The sequence below is a fragment of the Rhamphochromis sp. 'chilingali' genome (genome assembly GCF_963969265.1).
Source record: "Rhamphochromis sp. 'chilingali' genome assembly, chromosome: 6".
NCBI classification, from domain to species: Eukaryota; Metazoa; Chordata; class Actinopteri; order Cichliformes; family Cichlidae; genus Rhamphochromis; species Rhamphochromis sp. 'chilingali'.
This window is the reverse complement of record NC_137933.1, coordinates 15,072,520-15,092,321: the sequence shown is the minus strand read 5'-3', so window position 1 is coordinate 15,092,321 and position 19,802 is coordinate 15,072,520. Positions and strand designations below refer to the sequence as shown.

General features: G+C 40.6%; 1 protein-coding gene across 1 annotated transcript in view; it reads left to right on the top strand.

The window, feature by feature from the left end:
* The window catches only part of homer2 (homer scaffold protein 2), a 37,813-nt gene extending 18,082 nt beyond the window's left edge, over positions 1 to 19,731 (top strand). The window contains exons 3-9 of the mRNA XM_080884092.1: positions 8,117 to 8,248; positions 8,805 to 8,897; positions 9,615 to 9,757; positions 13,563 to 13,719; positions 14,220 to 14,330; positions 16,037 to 16,117; positions 17,648 to 19,731. Of these exons, the coding sequence (XP_080740218.1) occupies positions 8,117 to 8,248; positions 8,805 to 8,897; positions 9,615 to 9,757; positions 13,563 to 13,719; positions 14,220 to 14,330; positions 16,037 to 16,117; positions 17,648 to 17,836 (906 nt within the window). The 3' untranslated portion in view covers positions 17,837 to 19,731. The remainder of the gene's footprint in view (positions 1 to 8,116; positions 8,249 to 8,804; positions 8,898 to 9,614; positions 9,758 to 13,562; positions 13,720 to 14,219; positions 14,331 to 16,036; positions 16,118 to 17,647) is intronic.
* The last annotated feature ends 71 nt before the right edge of the window (positions 19,732 to 19,802 follow it).

Below are 19,802 nucleotides of genomic sequence, written 5' to 3'. Positions count from 1 at the left end.
CCAGTGACATGTTGTTTGTGAAAGTGGAAAAATAAGGGTTAATTGTGCTGGAACATAAACAAGATGATCAGGTTTATTCATTCTTTTTAAAGTTGTTTTGGTCTTGCCTAAACAGCATAGTTTGTATCAAACTATCAAAAAGTCAAGTTTTCCTGTTATCATCAATCTGCTCATAAAGAGTACACTAAGTTTTTTTTGTTTTTTGTTTTTTTTTTTATTTTCCTTTTTTTTTTGAAGTTGTGAGCCATAAATGTTTGTTTCCATCCAAGAACAAGAAAACAAAAAACTAACACCCTCCCCGATAAACCTGGGGATCTAGGGGATATGCACACTCCACCTTTCAGTGTCTGGTACGTCAAGCTAGTCGATTGGATATTGTGCTGTATGCCCAGCTGTCATCAGAGAGAATGCACTGGGCTGTTATCAGTCCCAGCACAATTATCCATAAGGATTATGACACAGTTGCACCAACCTTTTATAGTGTGAAGTCCCAGCATCAGCAAATTCTGTATTGTAAACAAAGCTGCAGATCAGTGACTCTTTCAACAGGGGAAACAAACGAGGACAGGAAACATAAAAAAATAAATAAATCTAAAAGCACGCATTTGAACTTTTGCCAGTTAAAAAGCTGCACTTCATCAGACAACTGTCAAGACTTGAAGCATAAATACACAGAAGTGTTGTATTTATTGTGACTCAAGGTACAAATACACCCTCTATTCAGGCAACACCTGGATTTATAGGTCTGCAAAGACCTTGTGAAGGTCTTGGCTTTCTCAGAGATCAAAAGCTACATTCGGGATGTTGAACTAGCAGACTTATTAATTCAACTTTCTGGTCATAAACATCAGCAGATGTACAAAACAAATATAATTCACACAAAAACTGTAAAAAAAAAAAAAAATACATTCTGCTAAGTTGAGTTAAAAGTGGTGTTAGGTAACCAAACTTGCGTCATCACCACCGAGGAACAGTGTTTTGTTTTTTTGCAGTTCTTAATATATGGTGAGATGAAATGCATCAGGACATTAAAGCAGTTGGCAGACATACAGAAATACTGAACATTTTTTCATCTGCATCACACCTCTACCTGATGAGCAATCGCAATTTTTCCACTTTGCTTTCTGGTTTAATGACAGGACATGGCAGACTTTGTCTCACCTATCATTGGCTGTGTTTCAGATATACCACAGCATCATAATGACTATCCTCACTGCGCATTTGTCACCATAATTCAGATTTTTATTTTTTTGTATGTCCTTTTAAGAAAAAAAGATTCCTTCCTGTTCGTCCTAATTATCAGTAGATAACTTCAGCTGGTGTTTTTTTTTTTTTTTTTTTTTTTTTTTTTTTCCTTTCCAACCATGAAAAAGTCATCTGGTATTTGGTGCTTGATAACTGATCTCTCATGTTCTACATCTCCTTTCCTAATCACTGACTCTGCAGATTCTGTGCACTCTGCAGACACCTAATCGGCCGAGGAAGCTTTCCCTTATAACCTCCTGGCTGTCTCTGAGTTTCCAGCTGACCCTCAGGCCATTAGCTTGCCGAGCTTCACTCTGTGCCTCCTGTGCCACTTGATCCACAGCCCGGCTCACCATCCACACAGCTGCCAGCGTCACTCTGCACCCCCTCCCTTTCCTCCGTCACACCCTCCCACTCTCTCATTGGCTTGCTCACTGGGTCGTTTACATATGCGTGCCAAACATACAGTCACAGGTCTCGTGGGGGTAACTTTGTATCCCATGTTACATTACAGATGATACTGTAAATGCAATGACTGAGCCTTTCTCTGCAGATACTTTTAGTTCAGTAGGTATAAAGTTACAGGTATGTAGTTTAATTAGTCTCAGTGTTTTTCTTTATTAATATATAGTATAAAACAGCAATGAGATGTATTCAAGATGGCAGAAAATAATGGAATAGTTTGACATTGCTTTGTTGTTTTGGTTTTTAAAAAAAAACAACAAAAAAAAAAACTGGGAGAAATAAATCCCTCTTGCCTTCAGAAATGCCTCATCATGCAATTGCTGCAGATTCCTAGGCTGCAGGTGATGATAATCTCCTGTTCCAGGACATCCCAAAAGTTCTGTGGGTTTAAGATCTGTTGATATGTCACCACACAATTACACAACCACCAGCAACCTGAACCAAGGCTGGATGGCTTTCATGTTTACACCAAATTCTCACCCTACCATCTGAACGTTGAAGCGGAAGTCAAGACTCATCAGGTTAGGTGACATTTATCGATCTATTGTCCAACTTTGCTGAGGCCAAGCAAATTATAGCCTCAGTTTCCTGTTCTTGGCTGACAGTAGTGGTATCCGGTGTAGTCTGTAGCCCATCTGCTTCAAGGGTCGATTTGTTGTACTTTCACAGATGTTTTTTTGCTTACCTTGATTAGAACAAGTGGTTATTGATATTGTCTTCACCTCAAAGCAGTCTACATTTTCACCCAGAGAACTGCCGATTACTCGCAATTTAAGAGTCCACATGCCGATTGTACGTTTAATTATGAAATAATTTTATGGTAATGAATTTTTTAAGAAAACTTAGCGGAGAGTAAAATGTTTGAGAAGCACTGACTGCGTTCAGGTCTTTGTACCTGTAGTGTGTAGCTTCAGTGGTATAAACGTCATCATGCTGTGTTTCAAATCTTATAGCAAGAGTTATCTTGCATTATGTTTTTGTTTAATAAAATTAAATTTAGTGAAAAAATTTTTTCTACCTCTTAAAAAAACAAAACAAACAGAATTTCTCCTAATTATTTTGAGAATTATCTGAAAGCATTCATCACACACGAGATAAAAAAGAGAGGATTATTATTCCAAAGGAAATTCACATTTTATACGCCGCTGGTTGCAGACATTTACTGCGTGTTTACCTAACTCCTTCCTTTTTTCGCTTTATTCCGCAGCAGCACTCCACTTTTTCCACAATGATCATTAAAGTTTCATCTTATCTTAACACTTCTCTTTGAGCCAGAGTTATGAGCCCTGTTAAATATTCACTTCACTGCTAGAGATGAGACGTAGGAGTGTTGTTCAGGCTTTACCCAGGTTCCACTTCAGGGGAAATTGGGTCACCTTTGTTTTGAAGAAGCCTCTGAAAGAGTGATGATTTTTAAGATCAGATTAGCAGTGCCTTGGTAAATTGCCAGTCTCCTTATAAACCCTTGATGTGGGAATGATGCCTGCATCAAAGATTGCAGTTGTAATCTTTAGCTGTGTTGCCTGATGGTCGTCTTTTTTTCTTTTTTCTTTTTTTTTGTTCACCTGTTGTGATCTTTCTCCCTAGGCGCCATTAGCATTGATCTAAATAGAGGACAAACATTAATTGCGTACTAATGATCCTTATTCCGCTCGCTCAGGCTCCTCTGCTTTTTGGCTCGCTGTGTCCAGTAATGATGTGGTATAAAGAGTTTTAACACCTCAGCCACTAAAAAGATGGAGAGGGAGACAGTGGGGGCGTAGAATGGGACACGAGTCTGTCAGCAGTTTAAATCCTCAGATCCTGTATTCAGAGCCATGTTGCTATGAAACAAGGGCTGCTCTGCCATTAGACTGTCTTCTATTGTTTCTTAATCGTTGGGATAATTTGCGTGTGCTGGTTTTAAGTTCTGTTATATCTCTGTAGTGAGACTGGGTTTGTGTGCATGCAGCAATAAATCAAAGCTGCTTGTGTTTACATGCACATCTAGCATCACAGAGGATCAGAGTTGTCTATATGAACTAGAGCAGGGCGATATGGCCAAAAATATTTATCACGATATATATTTGAAAATTTGCGATAACGATATAACCGACGATATAATTGATGCGAGACAAAATACAACTCCACAACATTACTAGCGCAAAAAGACAACCTTCCATTTATTTTCACTTAAACAAGAAGCTGGTTTTTATGTACATTAAAGCTTTATAAAAATGTAACGGTGCAAATGCAAATTCCTTGCTGAAAGTTTAACCAAAAGGCATTTCCAGTAGAAATGGGCTGACATATCCTGAGCATAACCATGTATAATATCCACTGAAGTTAAAAAGAGGTGCTTTGCAACATTAAACTGCAGTGTGCAGTACGCATTTTTCGGACCATAAGGTGCACGGGATTATAAGGCACATTAAGCGAAACAAAGCAGTCAGATAAATCAAACTTTATTAAACTCATTCTTCTTGCTTCCTCCACTTCTGTACCATTGATTCATTAATGTTGAATTCTCTGGCAGCTGCTCTATTCCCATGTTGTTGCAGTATATTAATGACTAACCTGGTATTGTGGATGGATTATCTCAGTTGTTCTCCTGACTGAAGTTTGGTCCGTTTACAGTATCCTGCCATGCGATTGCATTTGTCTCTAACCATGAAGAACCTTCACGTTAACTTTTATAAGTGGAAAAGTGTTAGTGTTCGTCCTCCAGCTTCACTGTTTATGTTATGCTAACATAGCTGTGTCGCTAGCGATCACGTAGCACATCATTATATACCAGCTAGCCCAACTTCAGTAACCCTACAAACGTCACTGCTGTTTAGTTTCCTGTCTTCATTTATGTTGGAAGTGATAGCAGAGCTGCACGTTTGATTTTTTTCAGAAATCTCTCTGTCAGAACGTGCTATATCATGCTTAGGTAACTAGCGAAACTAGCGAGCTAACTTCCGCTAGCTTCCTGCTAACTTCTAACTCCGTTAAATGTAATAACTTTTGTTTTCATGGATGCCTGGAAGTTAAACTTTATAGTTACACCTGGTAAAGCAGCAATGCTGATCGTTTTATTAAAGATGAAAGAATTTAGACAGTTTTTAACTCTAAGTGATGCTGCAGTGTTGTTTGACCTGAAATATACGGAGTTTAGGACCCAGATTACTCCCAGATTTAAGAGCATCTTAGTCCGACAAATATGACAATAACAACGGCCGCTTGCATGTTCTGCAAAAAAATGTGCTTTGTCGTGTATCTGACGGACAAACACCAAACCAGTTCCACATCACTGAAGTTGCACCATTTTTACAAACCAATTCTGGTTCATCTGTTTCACTCAACAATCGGCCATGTGCGTATGAAAACAAAGGCACTGCGCATGCGCGTTTTACTCCCATTCTATCGCGATATTTCATTTTCCTATCGTTGCCTAACATTATACCGGTATTACCGTGAACGGTATAATATGGCCCAGCCCTAATATGAACTGTGATGCGATATACAAATCGGTGAAGTCAGGCTGACATGGTGTTTAGACACGTGTTGCTTTCTTCACTGACACATGCACCCGTTACAATTTTAGACTGCAGCAGATGTTTTCTGGCATCTGAGTTGCGGCATGGCTACAACAGGTGAATGGATACCATGTAGGGTTGCCAACTCCCTGAAAAATAAATAAGGGACACCTCGTGGCCAGGGCCGGGCGACCCAGTTGTCTTCACCCTTCCCAGTGTGGTGAATTTTCTAGCTCTTTTTTTGTGTGTGAAATTATTTTTTTTAACCCTTTGACTTGAATTTGATTTAAGTAGATGTGTATTCTTTGTGATATGAACACATGTGAAACAAATGATCATTTAGCCATTTATTTTTAGCTCAAAATGACAACATTAACACAGTAAAACAGGTCTCTTTCTTAAACAGAAGCCTGTCATGCTTAACTTTTGAGAATATAAGTAAATCTTTCTTTAAAAGAACTCTGTCCTGCTTAACTTAAAATAATAGAAAACAATAGAAAGAAAAATATTCTTGTAACAGTGCACATTTAGTGCATTTAGTACAATTGGCTTCAGCTGAGGTATTATTTCAGCTTTTCTAATGCTAATCAGCTGCTCCCGTTTGAAAACCCGCTTGTTCCCATGATTACGCATCATAACTCATCATCATTATTCATCTATGTATTACTTTTATGTATTAGTCATCTATTTGTTGTAATCATCTATCCTTGCAGTCGTTTATTACACAAAATAAATTATATTATCACACTTCTGGCCACATAGCGCTGATATTCACTGCACATGCCCATATTAACTTTTTCCAGCCAGGTGTTTTCCTTTTCCCATTCTTCCCTTTCTCTGAGGGGGAACAAACATTGCTGCTCTAACGCTGGGCTCACACTGTGCGGTTTTAGGCCCATTTTGAGCCGATTTTTGAGTGATCGGACCGATTTTGGCCTTCATCGTGCGTCGTGTAGTATACGTGGGGTAACGAGAAGTGATTAACACCTCACGACCAGCTCCCGATCATCAATCGCTCGTGAGCCGCTCACACTGCTCGCGCGCAAACATGTAAACGCCGTGAAAAAGACGGAGCAGCACGGCTGTGCAGCGTGTGATCTGGACACAAGCGATGGAGGCACAACTTGTAGAACTTTGAAAAGCTCATCCGAGCCTTTTCGATGTGGCCTCACAAAATTATCATGACCACAACAACCGTGAAAATAGTTGGATCTACATCGCTGCTAAATCACAGCTGCCTGATCATGTTTTTCATTAGCAATTTAGCAAAGTTGATGGTGGTGGTGTGTCTGTGAGTGAGAGACAGAGAGAGCGAGCGACAGATTTTCTGTTATAACCTTAATTTTATGGACGCACAGTGTGAGCACTCAGGTCGCATCAGAGCATCGGGCGGTATAGTGTGAGACCTGCATCGTGACCTACCAACTTCTAACCCTGCGAGTCAATCGTGCAGTTTGAGCAGGAGCTGAATAACGCGACTGAAAAAATCGCACAGTGTCTGCCCAGCTTTAGGTGTACTGTCGTCCGAGACTTGCACCGCAGTGACGGCGTTTGTTCCCCTGTTGGCCATGCTTGTTGTTGTGGTCATCTGTTGTCTTCCGGTATTTTCTCCGTAAGCGACCTTTCCTCGACCAATGAGATGAGCGGTAATCTGAATTGTCATACTCGAATTGTCATAAGTGTGCTGTCAGCTCATTGGTCACAAAGCAGGAGAGGGGCTGGGAATTATGTTTTCAAACAAAGCGTTAATTCCATTAACATTTATAGACTACTTTTGATTCTCACTGTATTACGGGACAAAGTGCGTCCCTTATTAGCTCAATACGGGACGTGTACTTTTGTTTCTAAATACGGGACGATTCCGTATTTTAAGGGACGGTTGGCAACCCTAATACCATGGCAAATATAGAGACTGTACTTCAACTGCTTAGAGGTTAGCGGGTCAGCAGTCAGTGTTTTTCCATTTGTGTGTGCTTTTTACATTTGCATGTAAATTATTTAGTGAACAAAACTTTATTTGTAACTGGGGAATGAAACGAGTGAGTTGAGAGAGGCAGCGGTCTGCAACTATTTTATTTAAATCAGTATCACAAAGTAGTGGAGGTCTTTTGCGTGGAGCTGAATATGCAATAAAGACTTTTGCAAATAGCTCAACCTGATTGCTGGTGTATGATAAATCCTTAACCAAACCTGATGTTAATAAGCTTTAGGATAATTAATCCTGGATAAATGGTAGTGTTGCATCAGGAAGGTCATCCTGTGTGAAATCTTTGCCGAATCAAAGGTGCAAATCCATCTTCTGTTGTGACCCTTTAAACATTAAGGGAACACATGAATGTCCCACACAGGTTATTGGAGTGTATTAAAAATGGTACGTTTGATTCACGCGACAATGTCGAAACTTTAAAACTCTGGGTTGACAAAGTGTTTGCTATTCAGCATCCTAAATTATAAATGTGGAAACCTTGTATGCCCTCTGGTTTAACAATAATCAAAGATTAGTACTCTTTAAGCTGTGAACACATAACTGCTATATATTTCAGAGACATGCTTATAAATCTGCTTTTTATATGATTTATTATTTCTTTTAAAATGATCCAATATGCCGTGTGTGGGCACTGGCATACAGCCATCAGCATATTACAGGTGTAGTCTGGTGTGAATGGAGCTACAATAGAGGATTGTCCTTTATTAAATTGGTGGGCCTATTTATTATGTGAATGCAGCTGCTGGAACAGCTTCTGTAATATGTCTTGGCTGAATGAGACGCATAATTTTCCAACCTCTGTACTGCTGAAATCCAACATCAGTTATTTTTATGAGGAGTGTCAGAAAGACCTGAGAACTATGCTGGGAGGATTACACATGACTAGGCTTAGAAAAATCTATGTGTTATTTCCCAACAGGTCATCATCAACAGCACAATCACACCCAACATGACGTTCACCAAGACATCACAGAAGTTTGGCCAGTGGGCCGACAGCAGGGCCAACACAGTGTTTGGATTGGGCTTCGCTTCAGAGCAGCAGCTCACAAAGGTGAGAGGTTTTTGTAGCAGATCCTTCATAAAGCTGATGGATGGCTCATTTCCCCTTTCGTTGATTCTCTTTGCTGGTTCAAAGTAAAATCCAAAATCACAGAATCAATTTAAAATGTTGTATAGTTAACCTGCTGAGCCCTTATTCTAACGGTCAGCCTCTCTGACATTATGATCAGGGGCTCTTAACTGTTTTCAAGAGGGGATCATGCTTTGGAGGTTGAAGGGCTTAAACTGAATCTGTGTTTTGGTTTTTTTTGGTTTTTTTTAAATGGTTAGCTTTTCTTTATTATTAATGTTATTGTAGTTGTTGATGTATTATTATCATTATTATTATTATTATTAATAGTAGTAGTAATAGTAGTAGAATCTGTGGTAAAATCAAAGTGTGGAAAAGTGCAGCTTTGTTATCAGTTAAAATTGGTAGAGAACTGGAACGATCAGATATATATTTAAGGGTATCGCGGATCCTCACCATCCTTAGATAATGTTTAAAAATGAACCTCGCCTTGCCACTAATAACCACAGCTTCCTGACATATCTTCTTGTACTTTCAGTTTGCTGAGAAGTTCCAGGAGGTAAAAGAACAGGCTAAGCTAGCAAGGGACAAATCTCAAGAGAAGGTGGAGACATTGAGTAATCACTCCCAGGTAAATAATATCTCTGTGCCGTATGAAAGTCTGATTCATTTCATCTCCTTGGCTTTCCACCTGTTTCATCTACAGTCAGTGTGTTGGCTTCCAGAAAGCTTACAGGGCCACAGAGAAAATGAGAAATGATTTCACAAACACCAAATGATACACTTTCTGTGTTTAGAAATGGCTTCTGGCATAATTATGTATGTAAATATGTTCAAATATTAATGGATCTCGTGTTTAAATATTACAACGGAATCGTGGAGTAGTGTGAGCCGTCATGAATAAGAGGTCAAAGATCGTCCTTACTACCTTGCAGGCACAATAGTAACTTAGAGGATAAGGAAGCTATAAACAGTGACAGTAAATTTGCTCAGATCTACATAAATGATAATGATAGTTAGTGGTTCATGCCACAGTCACCCACAACTAACATGCCTGCTTTCTACTCGCTCTGGCTCCAGGTGCTAAGGATCAGCCCTGAAGCACACAAAGCTTCTGGCCCATATGACACGATAGATACTGGCAAGCATTTACCCTCAACCCTTGGCTGTCATAGCTGACGTCTTCAGGGTGTTTTGCCAAAAGAAGCCTAGGGCCCTTTTTCAGAGAGCAGGATTTCTGAGATAGAGTTCTGTCTTTTAACCCATGAGACCCTTTTAGGTGGCTGCATGTTAACCACAGGCCTCCTTAAAACCTGCTTTGAAACAAAAGTTTCCCTCAATTTCTCAGTCGGAATCTGGTCGTGATACACCCTCAACCAACCAGGCATCCAGCATTAATGGGACAGATGATGAGAAAATCTCTCACGTCGGTCCGGAGGCTGCTCTCCTACAGAGTGAGAATGAACGTCTCAAGAGTGCAGTAGAGCAGAGGTAAGATTTTTATTTCATCAACTTAATGTGAAATCATATGTGATTAAATCCTGTTTCAAATCTACTAAATATCAGTCTCAAGATTCACATCCCGGGCTGCATCAAAGTGCTTATATTTAAATTTGTATTCACCAAATGAAAACACATTTTCCAACAATTTTCTTTTTTCAGTTTTTAAAAAAAGAATAAAAATAGAAAAATCGAATTGGAAACAGCTGGTTCAAACAAGAACTTTCGTACTGTGTGATGATGCAAACCAACTAAAACACATACTTTATAACTGATTTTACTTCTCTGCAACTGTTTCATCACAACCAAATAAATAAAAAGTAATAAAAATTCACACACTGCTTGGCCTGCAGCTGCTGCTGCTGATGCAAGTGCTGTATAAACTTTTCCTGTGGCATCAAACAGAAACCACACAGGTGTTTGAAATCTGGCTGTTTGAATGTAAAATAAGCAGATTGGACACACTTCAGTGAGACAGGTACTGCATAATTATGGCATGACACTCGTCCAATCGAACAGCTTGCTCAATATTTATTATATTATACATATAAACTACTATATTACAAGCATGCAAGTGTGTAAACCCAATCCAGATCATATCAGCTCTTGATCACACTCATGCATATTAAACTGTGCTCGTATGTTCTCTCTCTTTATTTTATTGCTGTTACTTAAAGCAGTAATGACTCCAAAAGGGCTCAGAAAGCATATAATCCAAAGAGTGATGCTCCTCCAGTCCACCGTTTGGTTATTTGGGCTTTATAATCCAGATGTAGAGTGTACAAATTGGTAATTGCATGAAATGCCAGATGTGATTCCAGATGAGATTAAAATGACCCTGGGCCCCGGGCCATCAGAGTCAATTAAAACCACAGTGAGGAAATTGGGGGAAAAAATAATAATAAAATGAAATCCCATATCATATTGGATTTATTTGATCCAGATGTGCGGGTGGACTGGAGGGGATTGCAAATTTTTACTGGCAGCAATAGACCCCTAAAAAAAGTAAGAACTACATTAATATTTGCATGAGTGGTGTGGATAACAATTCATTTTTACAGATCTTGTAGTTCTCATTAATTTCCCTAGAAAGAAACTGACAAAGTTGAAAAAGTCACTGCAAGTTGGTACTAATTACACAAAGGCCACTGCAGCCTTTCCTGCTTAACCTGCCTAACCAGCTGAACTATAGCGGTGCCGTTCTTGGCATATACAGTGGGGCAAAAAAGTATTTAGTCAGCCACCGATTGTGCAAGTTCCCCCACTTAAAATGATGACAGAGGTCAGTAATTTGCACCAGAGGTACACTTCAACTGTGAGAGACAGAATGTGAAAAAAAAAAATCCATGAATTCACATGGTAGGATTTGTAAAGAATTTATTCGTAAATTAGGGTGGAAAATAAGTATTTGGTCACCTCAAACAAGGAAAATCTCTGGCTCTCACAGACCTGTAACGTCTTCTGTAAGAAGCTTTTCTGTCCCCCACTCGTTACCTGTATGAATGGCACCTGTTTGAACTCATCATCTGTATAAAAGACACCTGTCCACAGCCTCAAACAGTCAGACTCCAAACTCCGCCATGGCCAAGACCAAAGAGCTTTCGAAGGACACCAGGAAAAGTATTGTAGACCTGCACCAGACTGGGAAGAGTGAATCTACAATAGGCAAGCAGCTTGGTGTGAAAAAATCAACTGTGGGAGCAATCATCAGAAAATGGAAGACATACAAGACCACTGATAATCTCCCTCGATCTGGGGCTCCACGCAAGATCTCATCCCGTGGGGTCAAAATGATCATGAGAACGGTGAGCAAAGATCCCAGAACCACACGGGGGGACCTGGTGAATGACCTGCAGAGAGCTGGGACCAAAGTAACAAAGGTCACCATCAGTAACACACTACAACGGCAGGGAATCAAATCCCGCAGTGCCAGACGTGTTCCGCCGCTGAAGCCAGTGCATGTCCAGGCCCGTCTGAAGTTTGCCAGAGAGCACATGGATGATACAGCAGAGGATTGGGAGAATGTCATGTGGTCAGATGAAACCAAAGTAGAACTTTTTGGTATAAACTCAACTCGTCGTGTTTGGAGGAAGAAGAATACTGAGTTGCATCCCAAGAACACCATACCTACTGTGAAGCATGGGGATGGAAACATCATGCTATGGGGCTGTTTTTCTGCCAAGGGGACAGGACGACTGATCCGTGTTAAGGACAGAATGAATGGGGCCATGTATCGTGAGATTTTGAGCCAAAACCTCCTTCCATCAGTGAGAACTTTGAAGATGAAACGAGGCTGGGTCTTCCAACATGACAATGATCCAAAACACACCGCCCGGGCAACAAAGGAGTGGCTCCGTAAGAAGCATTTGAAAGTCCTGGAGTGGCCTAGCCAGTCTCCAGACCTCAACCCCATAGAAAATCTGTGGCGGGAGTTGAAAGTCCGTGTTGCTCGGCGACAGCCCCAAAACATCACTGCTCTCGAGAAGATCTGCATGGAGGAATGGGCCAAAATACCAGCTACTGTGTGTGCAAACCTGGTAAAGACCTATAGTAGACGTTTGACCTCTGTTATTGCCAACAAAGGTTATGTTACAAAGTATTGAGTTGTATTTTTGTTATTGACCAAATACTTATTTTCCACCCTGATTTACGAATAAATTCTTTACAAATCCTACCATGTGGATTCATGGATTTTTTTTTCACATTCTGTCTCTCACAGTTGAAGTGTACCTCTGGTGCAAATTACTGACCTCTGTCATCATTTTAGGTGGGGGAACTTGCACAATCGGTGGCTGACTAAATACTTTTTTGCCCCACTGTATGTTTGCTTTGTAACAAATGTTTGTACTTGTGCTAAATCGTTAAGATGAAACTATAAAATAATTATAAAAAACTAAAGTAAATGCATGGATTATTATTTTCTGACTTGTTTTGTTTCTTTTTAATGTTTTTTTTTTTCTCAAAGCACCAGCTGAGAACAACAACCACACTGCATAAATGTCACTCTACAGTGCTCCCTTTGTATATCTAAAGAATCTGAGGTTATCTTGACCAGTTCACTTATTAAAATTCCTTTGGTAAACTAATAAAGTCCAAATTTTGATTGCAGAGCTCTTTTCAGGAATTATCCTAATAAACAAACCTACAAAATCAAAAAGTCATAATTGAGAATTTAATACAACACTGATATGAAACAGTTGCTGAAGGAAGCGCTTCACTTCATATAAGGGCATCTAAATATCTCTAGCTTCTGGATGTAAAATTGTCTCTCTGTGTGCATTTTCCCATGCATTCACAGAACTGTTGGATTTTGTTTTTGTTGGAGAGTGTCACAGCAGTGAAACAGCAGAGGACTGCAGAATGCTGCGATGCCAGTCTGTCCACATTTGATGATAGAGCAAAACACTTCAACCCAGCCATGCATAAGGAAGTGGGGACAGTGATGCATACTAAATATACATCACATATCTCCCCATCCTTATCGATAAGATAGGAATACACTCACTGTGATATGAAAGATAACAAATCACATGCTGGTGCCAGTTTGTTGGATTTTGGGGGAATTTTATCTACTTCTAGCTTAAATTTTTGTTTCTTTTTTTTATTGTGGTCTAAACATCTCTCAACAGCGTAATGTGCAGCAATACTAATTAAGTAGATGTGTCTGGAAGGAGTTTGTAGAAATATGTTCCGTGTTGGCACTCACAAGCTTTTCAAAACGGAGTGGTTGAAATAAAATTTTACTTCCATTAATAACTCTCCTGCTGGATCTCTTTCTGTCGCTCCTGTCTGACAGCAACACCAACGCCAAGAAGTGGGAAACAGAGCTTCAGACTTTAAGAGAAAATAATGCCAGGCTGGTGGATGCACTGCAGGAGTCTTCAGCTAATGTAGAGAGCTGGAAGAAACAGCTTAGTGCCTGCAAGGAGGAGAGTGACACGCTCAGGAACAAGGTAATACACTCATGCACTCCTACGGGGAAGTTGAACAATGTAGACTAGCCCATTGATTGAGGAAAAAGTGACAGGTTTGATAAACCGTTTCCGCTGCTTTAAAAGAAGAAAACTCTATCACAAACTGCACACACAGAGTTCTCTGCCACGGGTTTGGTCAAAATCTGTACAGAGCAAAACACTGTAGGTACTGTACATTTCATTAGCTTCTGTGTTGCCTGCAGTCTCAGTCTGCTAAAAATAGAATCATTTTAGTTTCATAATCAACGTGGGCTGTTTCTGCAGCTGGGCTGGTGTGGTACCAGTGTTATTCTCTAACCCTTCCTTTTTTTAATTGTTGGTATCAGTTTTGAAATTGCCATTATACTCTACAACAAATCCAGGCTTCCGCTTAACAAGGAGGAATATGTTAAAAAAAAATCTGATTAGCTTAAGAAAAATGCCTAATTTTTCTTTTAACTCCCCCCCCCCCCCCCCCCCCCCCCCCCTCTGTATTTTAGATTGCTGAACTAGAAGCCCAGTGCAATGAAGCCAATCAAGAGAGACAGAAAAACGCCCAGCTGACCGTGAGGGTAAAGGAGCTGGAGGCTGAGCTACAGGACAAGGAGCAGGTGAGACGTGCATCACAATGGTCGGTCTGCAGAGCTGCAATGGAGAGTTTGTTTTACAAACTAGTTCTAGTGCCTTTTTATTTCCCCGAGGAAGTGATTAGGCCTCAATAGGAAATGTTAGATTCTGCTTTGGGTTTTGTGTGGATTTTTTTTTTTTAATTTTTTTCCAATTTTAATCCCAGACAGCTCTTTATATTGCCCCGTTGTCTCAATTTGATTGATCAAACTGTTTTGGGGTTTTTTGTACTGTTAAAAAAATTAAAAATTAATCCACTCTAGTCAAACCTGAAAGAAACCACCTTGTGTCTCCTACATTAATCATCCATAATCCAAACTAGCCGACTGTCAGCTCAGCACGGCCTAATGGCGCTGTTCTTTCTAATGAGGATGAACTCTGTGCGACCACGCGGCATTTTAACCTTTGCTTATTGCTGGTTAGATGCCGTTTTCTGACCGCAGACAAATTAGAACTGACTTCTGCCAATCTAAGAGTCTTGCTGCCCTTTTCATCAGCGACTGCGTCTCCTTGTCGATGCCAAGAAAGGGAGACGCAATCAGTAACGTGTGAAAACCATAAGTAGGATATGTATGCATTTTTATATACTTCTGGTTTGGGGTCATCTGTGCATCTGTCTCATATAGTGCAATGCCCTCTCTTTCAATTCAGTGGCAATAACAGCTTTACTGTGTCCCATTCAGATCGCCTGAGGTAAAGAGTGTCTGGGATATTCTAGTTTACCACATGGCGGCCAGAGTATTAATAGAACGTATAAATCATTCCTTCGAAGGCGGTATATATTTTACACAACAAGAGGAAGGGAAGTAGTTCAAAGAGCTGGAGCTGAATTTGAAAGATGATGAGCAAAGAATGGCATCCTTTGGGAGCTCGGCTTTGCCTTTCTTGTGTATCCTCCATAACGCTGTGAACACCGACCATGGGGTCTGCAGAGAAAGTCTCCTTGTGTGCACAACATTGCTGCCGCAGGCGGCCCACAGAGGCTCACCTGCACAGTGACTCACCCCCTCCCTGTCTAGAAATCCACATCCTCATCGCCTCAAACTTAAAAGTGTGCCTATGAATTATTAAGAGTTGACTGCTGTGACCCCTGTGCTGGCCAGCAGTGAACTAACAGAACAAAGCCACTGCAGGTAACTACAAAGACTCAAGCAATTATTACTTGGCGAAAATGTGCTCGAAGCGGTAACAGATGCCATGAAGCCGCATAGTGTTTTGCTTAAAGCAGGGAGGAGGTTTTCAGAGCAGTAACTGAGATGTTTACCTGAGAAGGAGACGGAGGCATGATCACAAGGCTATCTCTTGATCTTGATGTCCTTTTTGCCTTCTTTGTACCACTTTGACCTTTTTTCATTTTTCCTGGTTGGCTTATTTACAAAGGATGGTGCACCTTAATTAACACTGACATAAAATCATGACTGTAATTATGTTCCAGGGTTTATGCTGGGCATCACACTTTTTTTTTCTTCTTTTCTTGGCAAGCAGTTAATTACTGGCTTAAATGTCCCGTTTTATCTGGGTGCTGTTCTTGTCAGTCTATCTACATACTTTTATACAAAAAAGCAATTAAGAATGATTTATTTTAAATTTCAAAGGTCCTTCAGCTAAATAACTTAGATTGTTCCTAAGACCCTGACTGACATCGGAATCGCTGGATTTTACATTTTTTTATTATTAACATTATTCCCAGGAGCTGGAGAACTTGAGGAAGCAGGCAGAGATAATCCCTCAGCTCATGTCGGAGTGTGAGAGCATCACTTCGAAACTGCAGGTACGTTCAAAAGCACCCGGCACAAGCCCTAGTTTTTACCCCCCCTCAGGTGTGATTTACTGCAGAGTACAGAGACCAGGCTGAGAGTTGTCTAGACCTAACACACACGTGAGGACACAATGGCTATCACAGCGAGCTAACACTCGGGCTCTGAGGCGTAAGCAGCGCTTTCAGATGAAGGTAGACAATAAGAGTTGCTATTCATCATTCTGCCTGAGGGCTGGTGACACAACATTCCTATCACGTGTCTCACTAACGCACATTGTCGTCGTTACTGTATCTAATAATAAAGGTCCGTCCCCAGTACAGCGCAGAGAGGATTATTGCCTCTTTGAAAAGGGTTCTTTTTTTTCTTTTTTTTTCTCCCTCTTCAGTGGAACAGAGATATGTCTCTGTCACAGCTTATTAGTTTCCTGCTGGTGCAGATTTGATCTGTTTTTGCTATAAAAACAGCTGAAGTAGTTTGAGAGCTCTGCTCAAAGCTTTAATGATCAGCTCTTATAACATTTCTGTAGGTGTGTGGGTTGTGCCTGTGAGAAGCCTCACGTCTTCTTTGTAACAAAGGGCACCTGTTCTTCAAAGCTGACTCCTCGCTGAATAATATCAGACTTTCTGTAGAACTAGATGAGCCAGGCTCTTTGGATCACCGTGTGTCCTGTTAGTGCCAAGTCTGACATGAGCTGCATTGATACTGACGCTCATGTCGCCCTGTGCTGACTGACTCAGATCGGGATTTTTATCGTCCAAGCTGTCAGTGCATGTGCTGCCATTTCAATCTGGGCATGGAGTGATGAATAAAACCAACAGTGGCATGCCTGAAGTTCTTGTGCTTTACAACGCTCGACGGCATGGTTTGTCTCTGCAGCAGCCAGCTGGGTGAAAGACAGCAAAAATGGCTCAAGCCGGAGTTTATCTAACCAGTTATCCAAACTGAGAAGAGGCATAGACGATGGGGTTTCTCCAATACCTTTTGTCCAACTATGGAGCCTAAAGCTGAATTTGACTCAATTTAGACAGAAATGCTGTAAAAAATTATCTTTGCTGGTGCAGAGTTGATGCTTTTTAAAAAAAAAAAAAAAAAAGTCTACCTATTCTACCCCTGTGTTTGTGGTTACGGCTGCCCTCTATTTAAAGATGACAGCCCTCATGGAGATCAGGTTTCAGGAGTCAGCTGGAACATAGTCATGCAGGCGCAACACCCTTTTAGCACTCCTATTTTAAATCCCTCCCTTCATTGCTATCTTCAGCATTATTAACATGTCACTCGTGTTGCCTGTTAGTCTGAAAGATTCACTTTCATGTCCCATTCACATATGCAAACACGTTTCTTTCACATAAATGTTTTCCCGTCCCAACCTACAGCAAGTGGATCTCTCTCTTTGTGTAGCTGCACATGCAACATGGGAAGGCTTTTGTTTGTTACTGCAAGTGAAAAAGCTCTTGCTCATTTCAGCTCAAACACACACAACAAACCAGCTGTGCTGATACATCAAATGTTAACGTTAATGTTTTCCCGACATCTTTCCACAGGCTGCAGAGACAAGAAACAAGGAGCTGGAGGGGAGAATAGAGGGTCTTCAGCTGGACATAGACGACAGCCGACAAAAGCAAGGAAACATGAAGATCGAGCTGAAGAAGTTGATGGATGTTCTAGATGGAAAGCTAGATGAGCTGCAAGAGTTCAGGCAGGGGCTGTCTAAGCTGGGTGCTGATAACTGAGGAAAAGTAGCACTGAGCTAAAAGGGTCGGAGGTCAGGTACGAAGGATTCACTACAGGGCAGAAACTGTGTGGCACCTATTCCCCCAAGGTGACGTCCACACAGACACAATTCAGCTTTGGCTTCTAATAAACACTACCTTGTGAGAAAGATGTTTTTGAGAGAGGGAGAGAGAGACTGGCAGACTAAAAGGAGGGAGGAAGGCCAGTGCACTCCACCAAATGGCTCGATTTCGTGTGCTGGCATTGCAAAACTAAATCAAGAGTCACACTTTGAGCTTACTTAACCGTTTCTGTGGGGGAAAAACAGGTTTAAAAAGCCGGTGGTGGGTTCTTAGATTCTGTCCATCTGTCTTTCTTCTGTTTTGTTTTTTTTCCTGAAGGCAGCACTTCTGCACAAGGAAGTCTGAGCTTAGAGTAGAGGAGGGGACTTAAAGGGCTAAAATGAACAACAGAGACAATGCTGCTCAGCATCACTCAAGTAATAATTGGTGTTAATCTTTGTGTCCCGCTCGAGAATTAAAGATGAAATCTTTGTACAGGCTGTCCTCGCTGTTGCCTCTCTTCTATCTCAGGTGTGTTGGAAGACAGTTTGTACTTATTAGATTATATGCACATATGTGACAAATGGCCGTGACACAAAGTGCCTCCAGGTGAGCTTAAACCTACCTGGTGAGGAGAACTGGCCAATCGATGACCATCACCATAATAACAACTTTTCTTTTTTCTTGTTGAGGAAACCTGAAGATGCATTAAAATTCTTGCTAATAAACTGAGATGAAAAAGGAGACAAGCATGCACACCCCGAGGATGTTAATGAGATGAGAAACGTAAATGATGAAAGCCATGTTTAAAAATAAATAAATAAATTAAAAATAAGAGCCCTCAGCTGACTTTATCAACTCTCTTTTATGTAAACACTTTTTTGATTAGATTAAAGAAGGAAAAAACTTTTCCCGGGAGCTTTCCTTCCAGAACAGCCAGAATAATTTTGGGAACCCCGTATAGCCATGAGTGTAGTGTTTAAAGGACTTTGTGTGTGCGCGCAGTAGTATTGCTCATTTGCAGAACAAAGATGTCTCCAAGGCTCTCGATGTGCTTCCTACACACTCGGTTTTTGTTATGGTGGTGGTTATTTTTGGGTGAGGGGACTCGGTGCTGCTCGATGGGTGGATGATGTGAAAGTGTACTTCACTTTAGATGGCATGGGGCTTTTCACTAAAAACTTGTCAAAATTTTGTTTTGTTTTGTTTTTTTGCAAGGGGAGAGGGATGTTTTATGCATTTATTTATTTTTGGTGCCTCTCTACAACGACCATTTCTAGAACGTAAGAAGTAAATCAACCTTAACCTAATGTCTCCACAGGTGTACGATAACATATTAAAGAAGTCAGGAGGTTTTCAGGATGGTGCCACAGCTGCTTCTAGGAAGTCCATCTTGAAACTTGCTCCATTTGAAATCAAAGGCACATGTTGTAGTGACATATTTACTCTGTAATACCGGTACTAAGTTTTTATTTTTCATCAGTTTCAATCTTGTCTTAAAGTTGAGATATCGAATGAAGGGATTTTTTTTTCTCGCTTTTTTTCTCTTTCTGTTTTGCCCTCCTGTTTGTAACTCACCTGAATCTGGATAACACGATGTATGATCCTTCCTTTTGAACCGATGCCTCTTGTGCACTTTTGTGATTCCTGTTCAATATTGTACAATAGAACTGACAATTGGTAAAATTTAGTTTAATTACACTGCTGAGTTAGTGTCTTTTCTGTAGGGGGATACATTTTTGGAAAGGGCTCCACAGAGAGAAGATGGGAAGTTTCCCTAATACCTACTTAGCTGCATATTAGTGCTGTGGGTTCTGTGTAGGAAACTTAAAAAAGAAAAAGAAAAAAGAAAAGCTTACAAACACGCTGCCTGACATTTTATAAGTCTTTAGGCATTTTTCCTGGACGAGAAGCACAGAGGAGG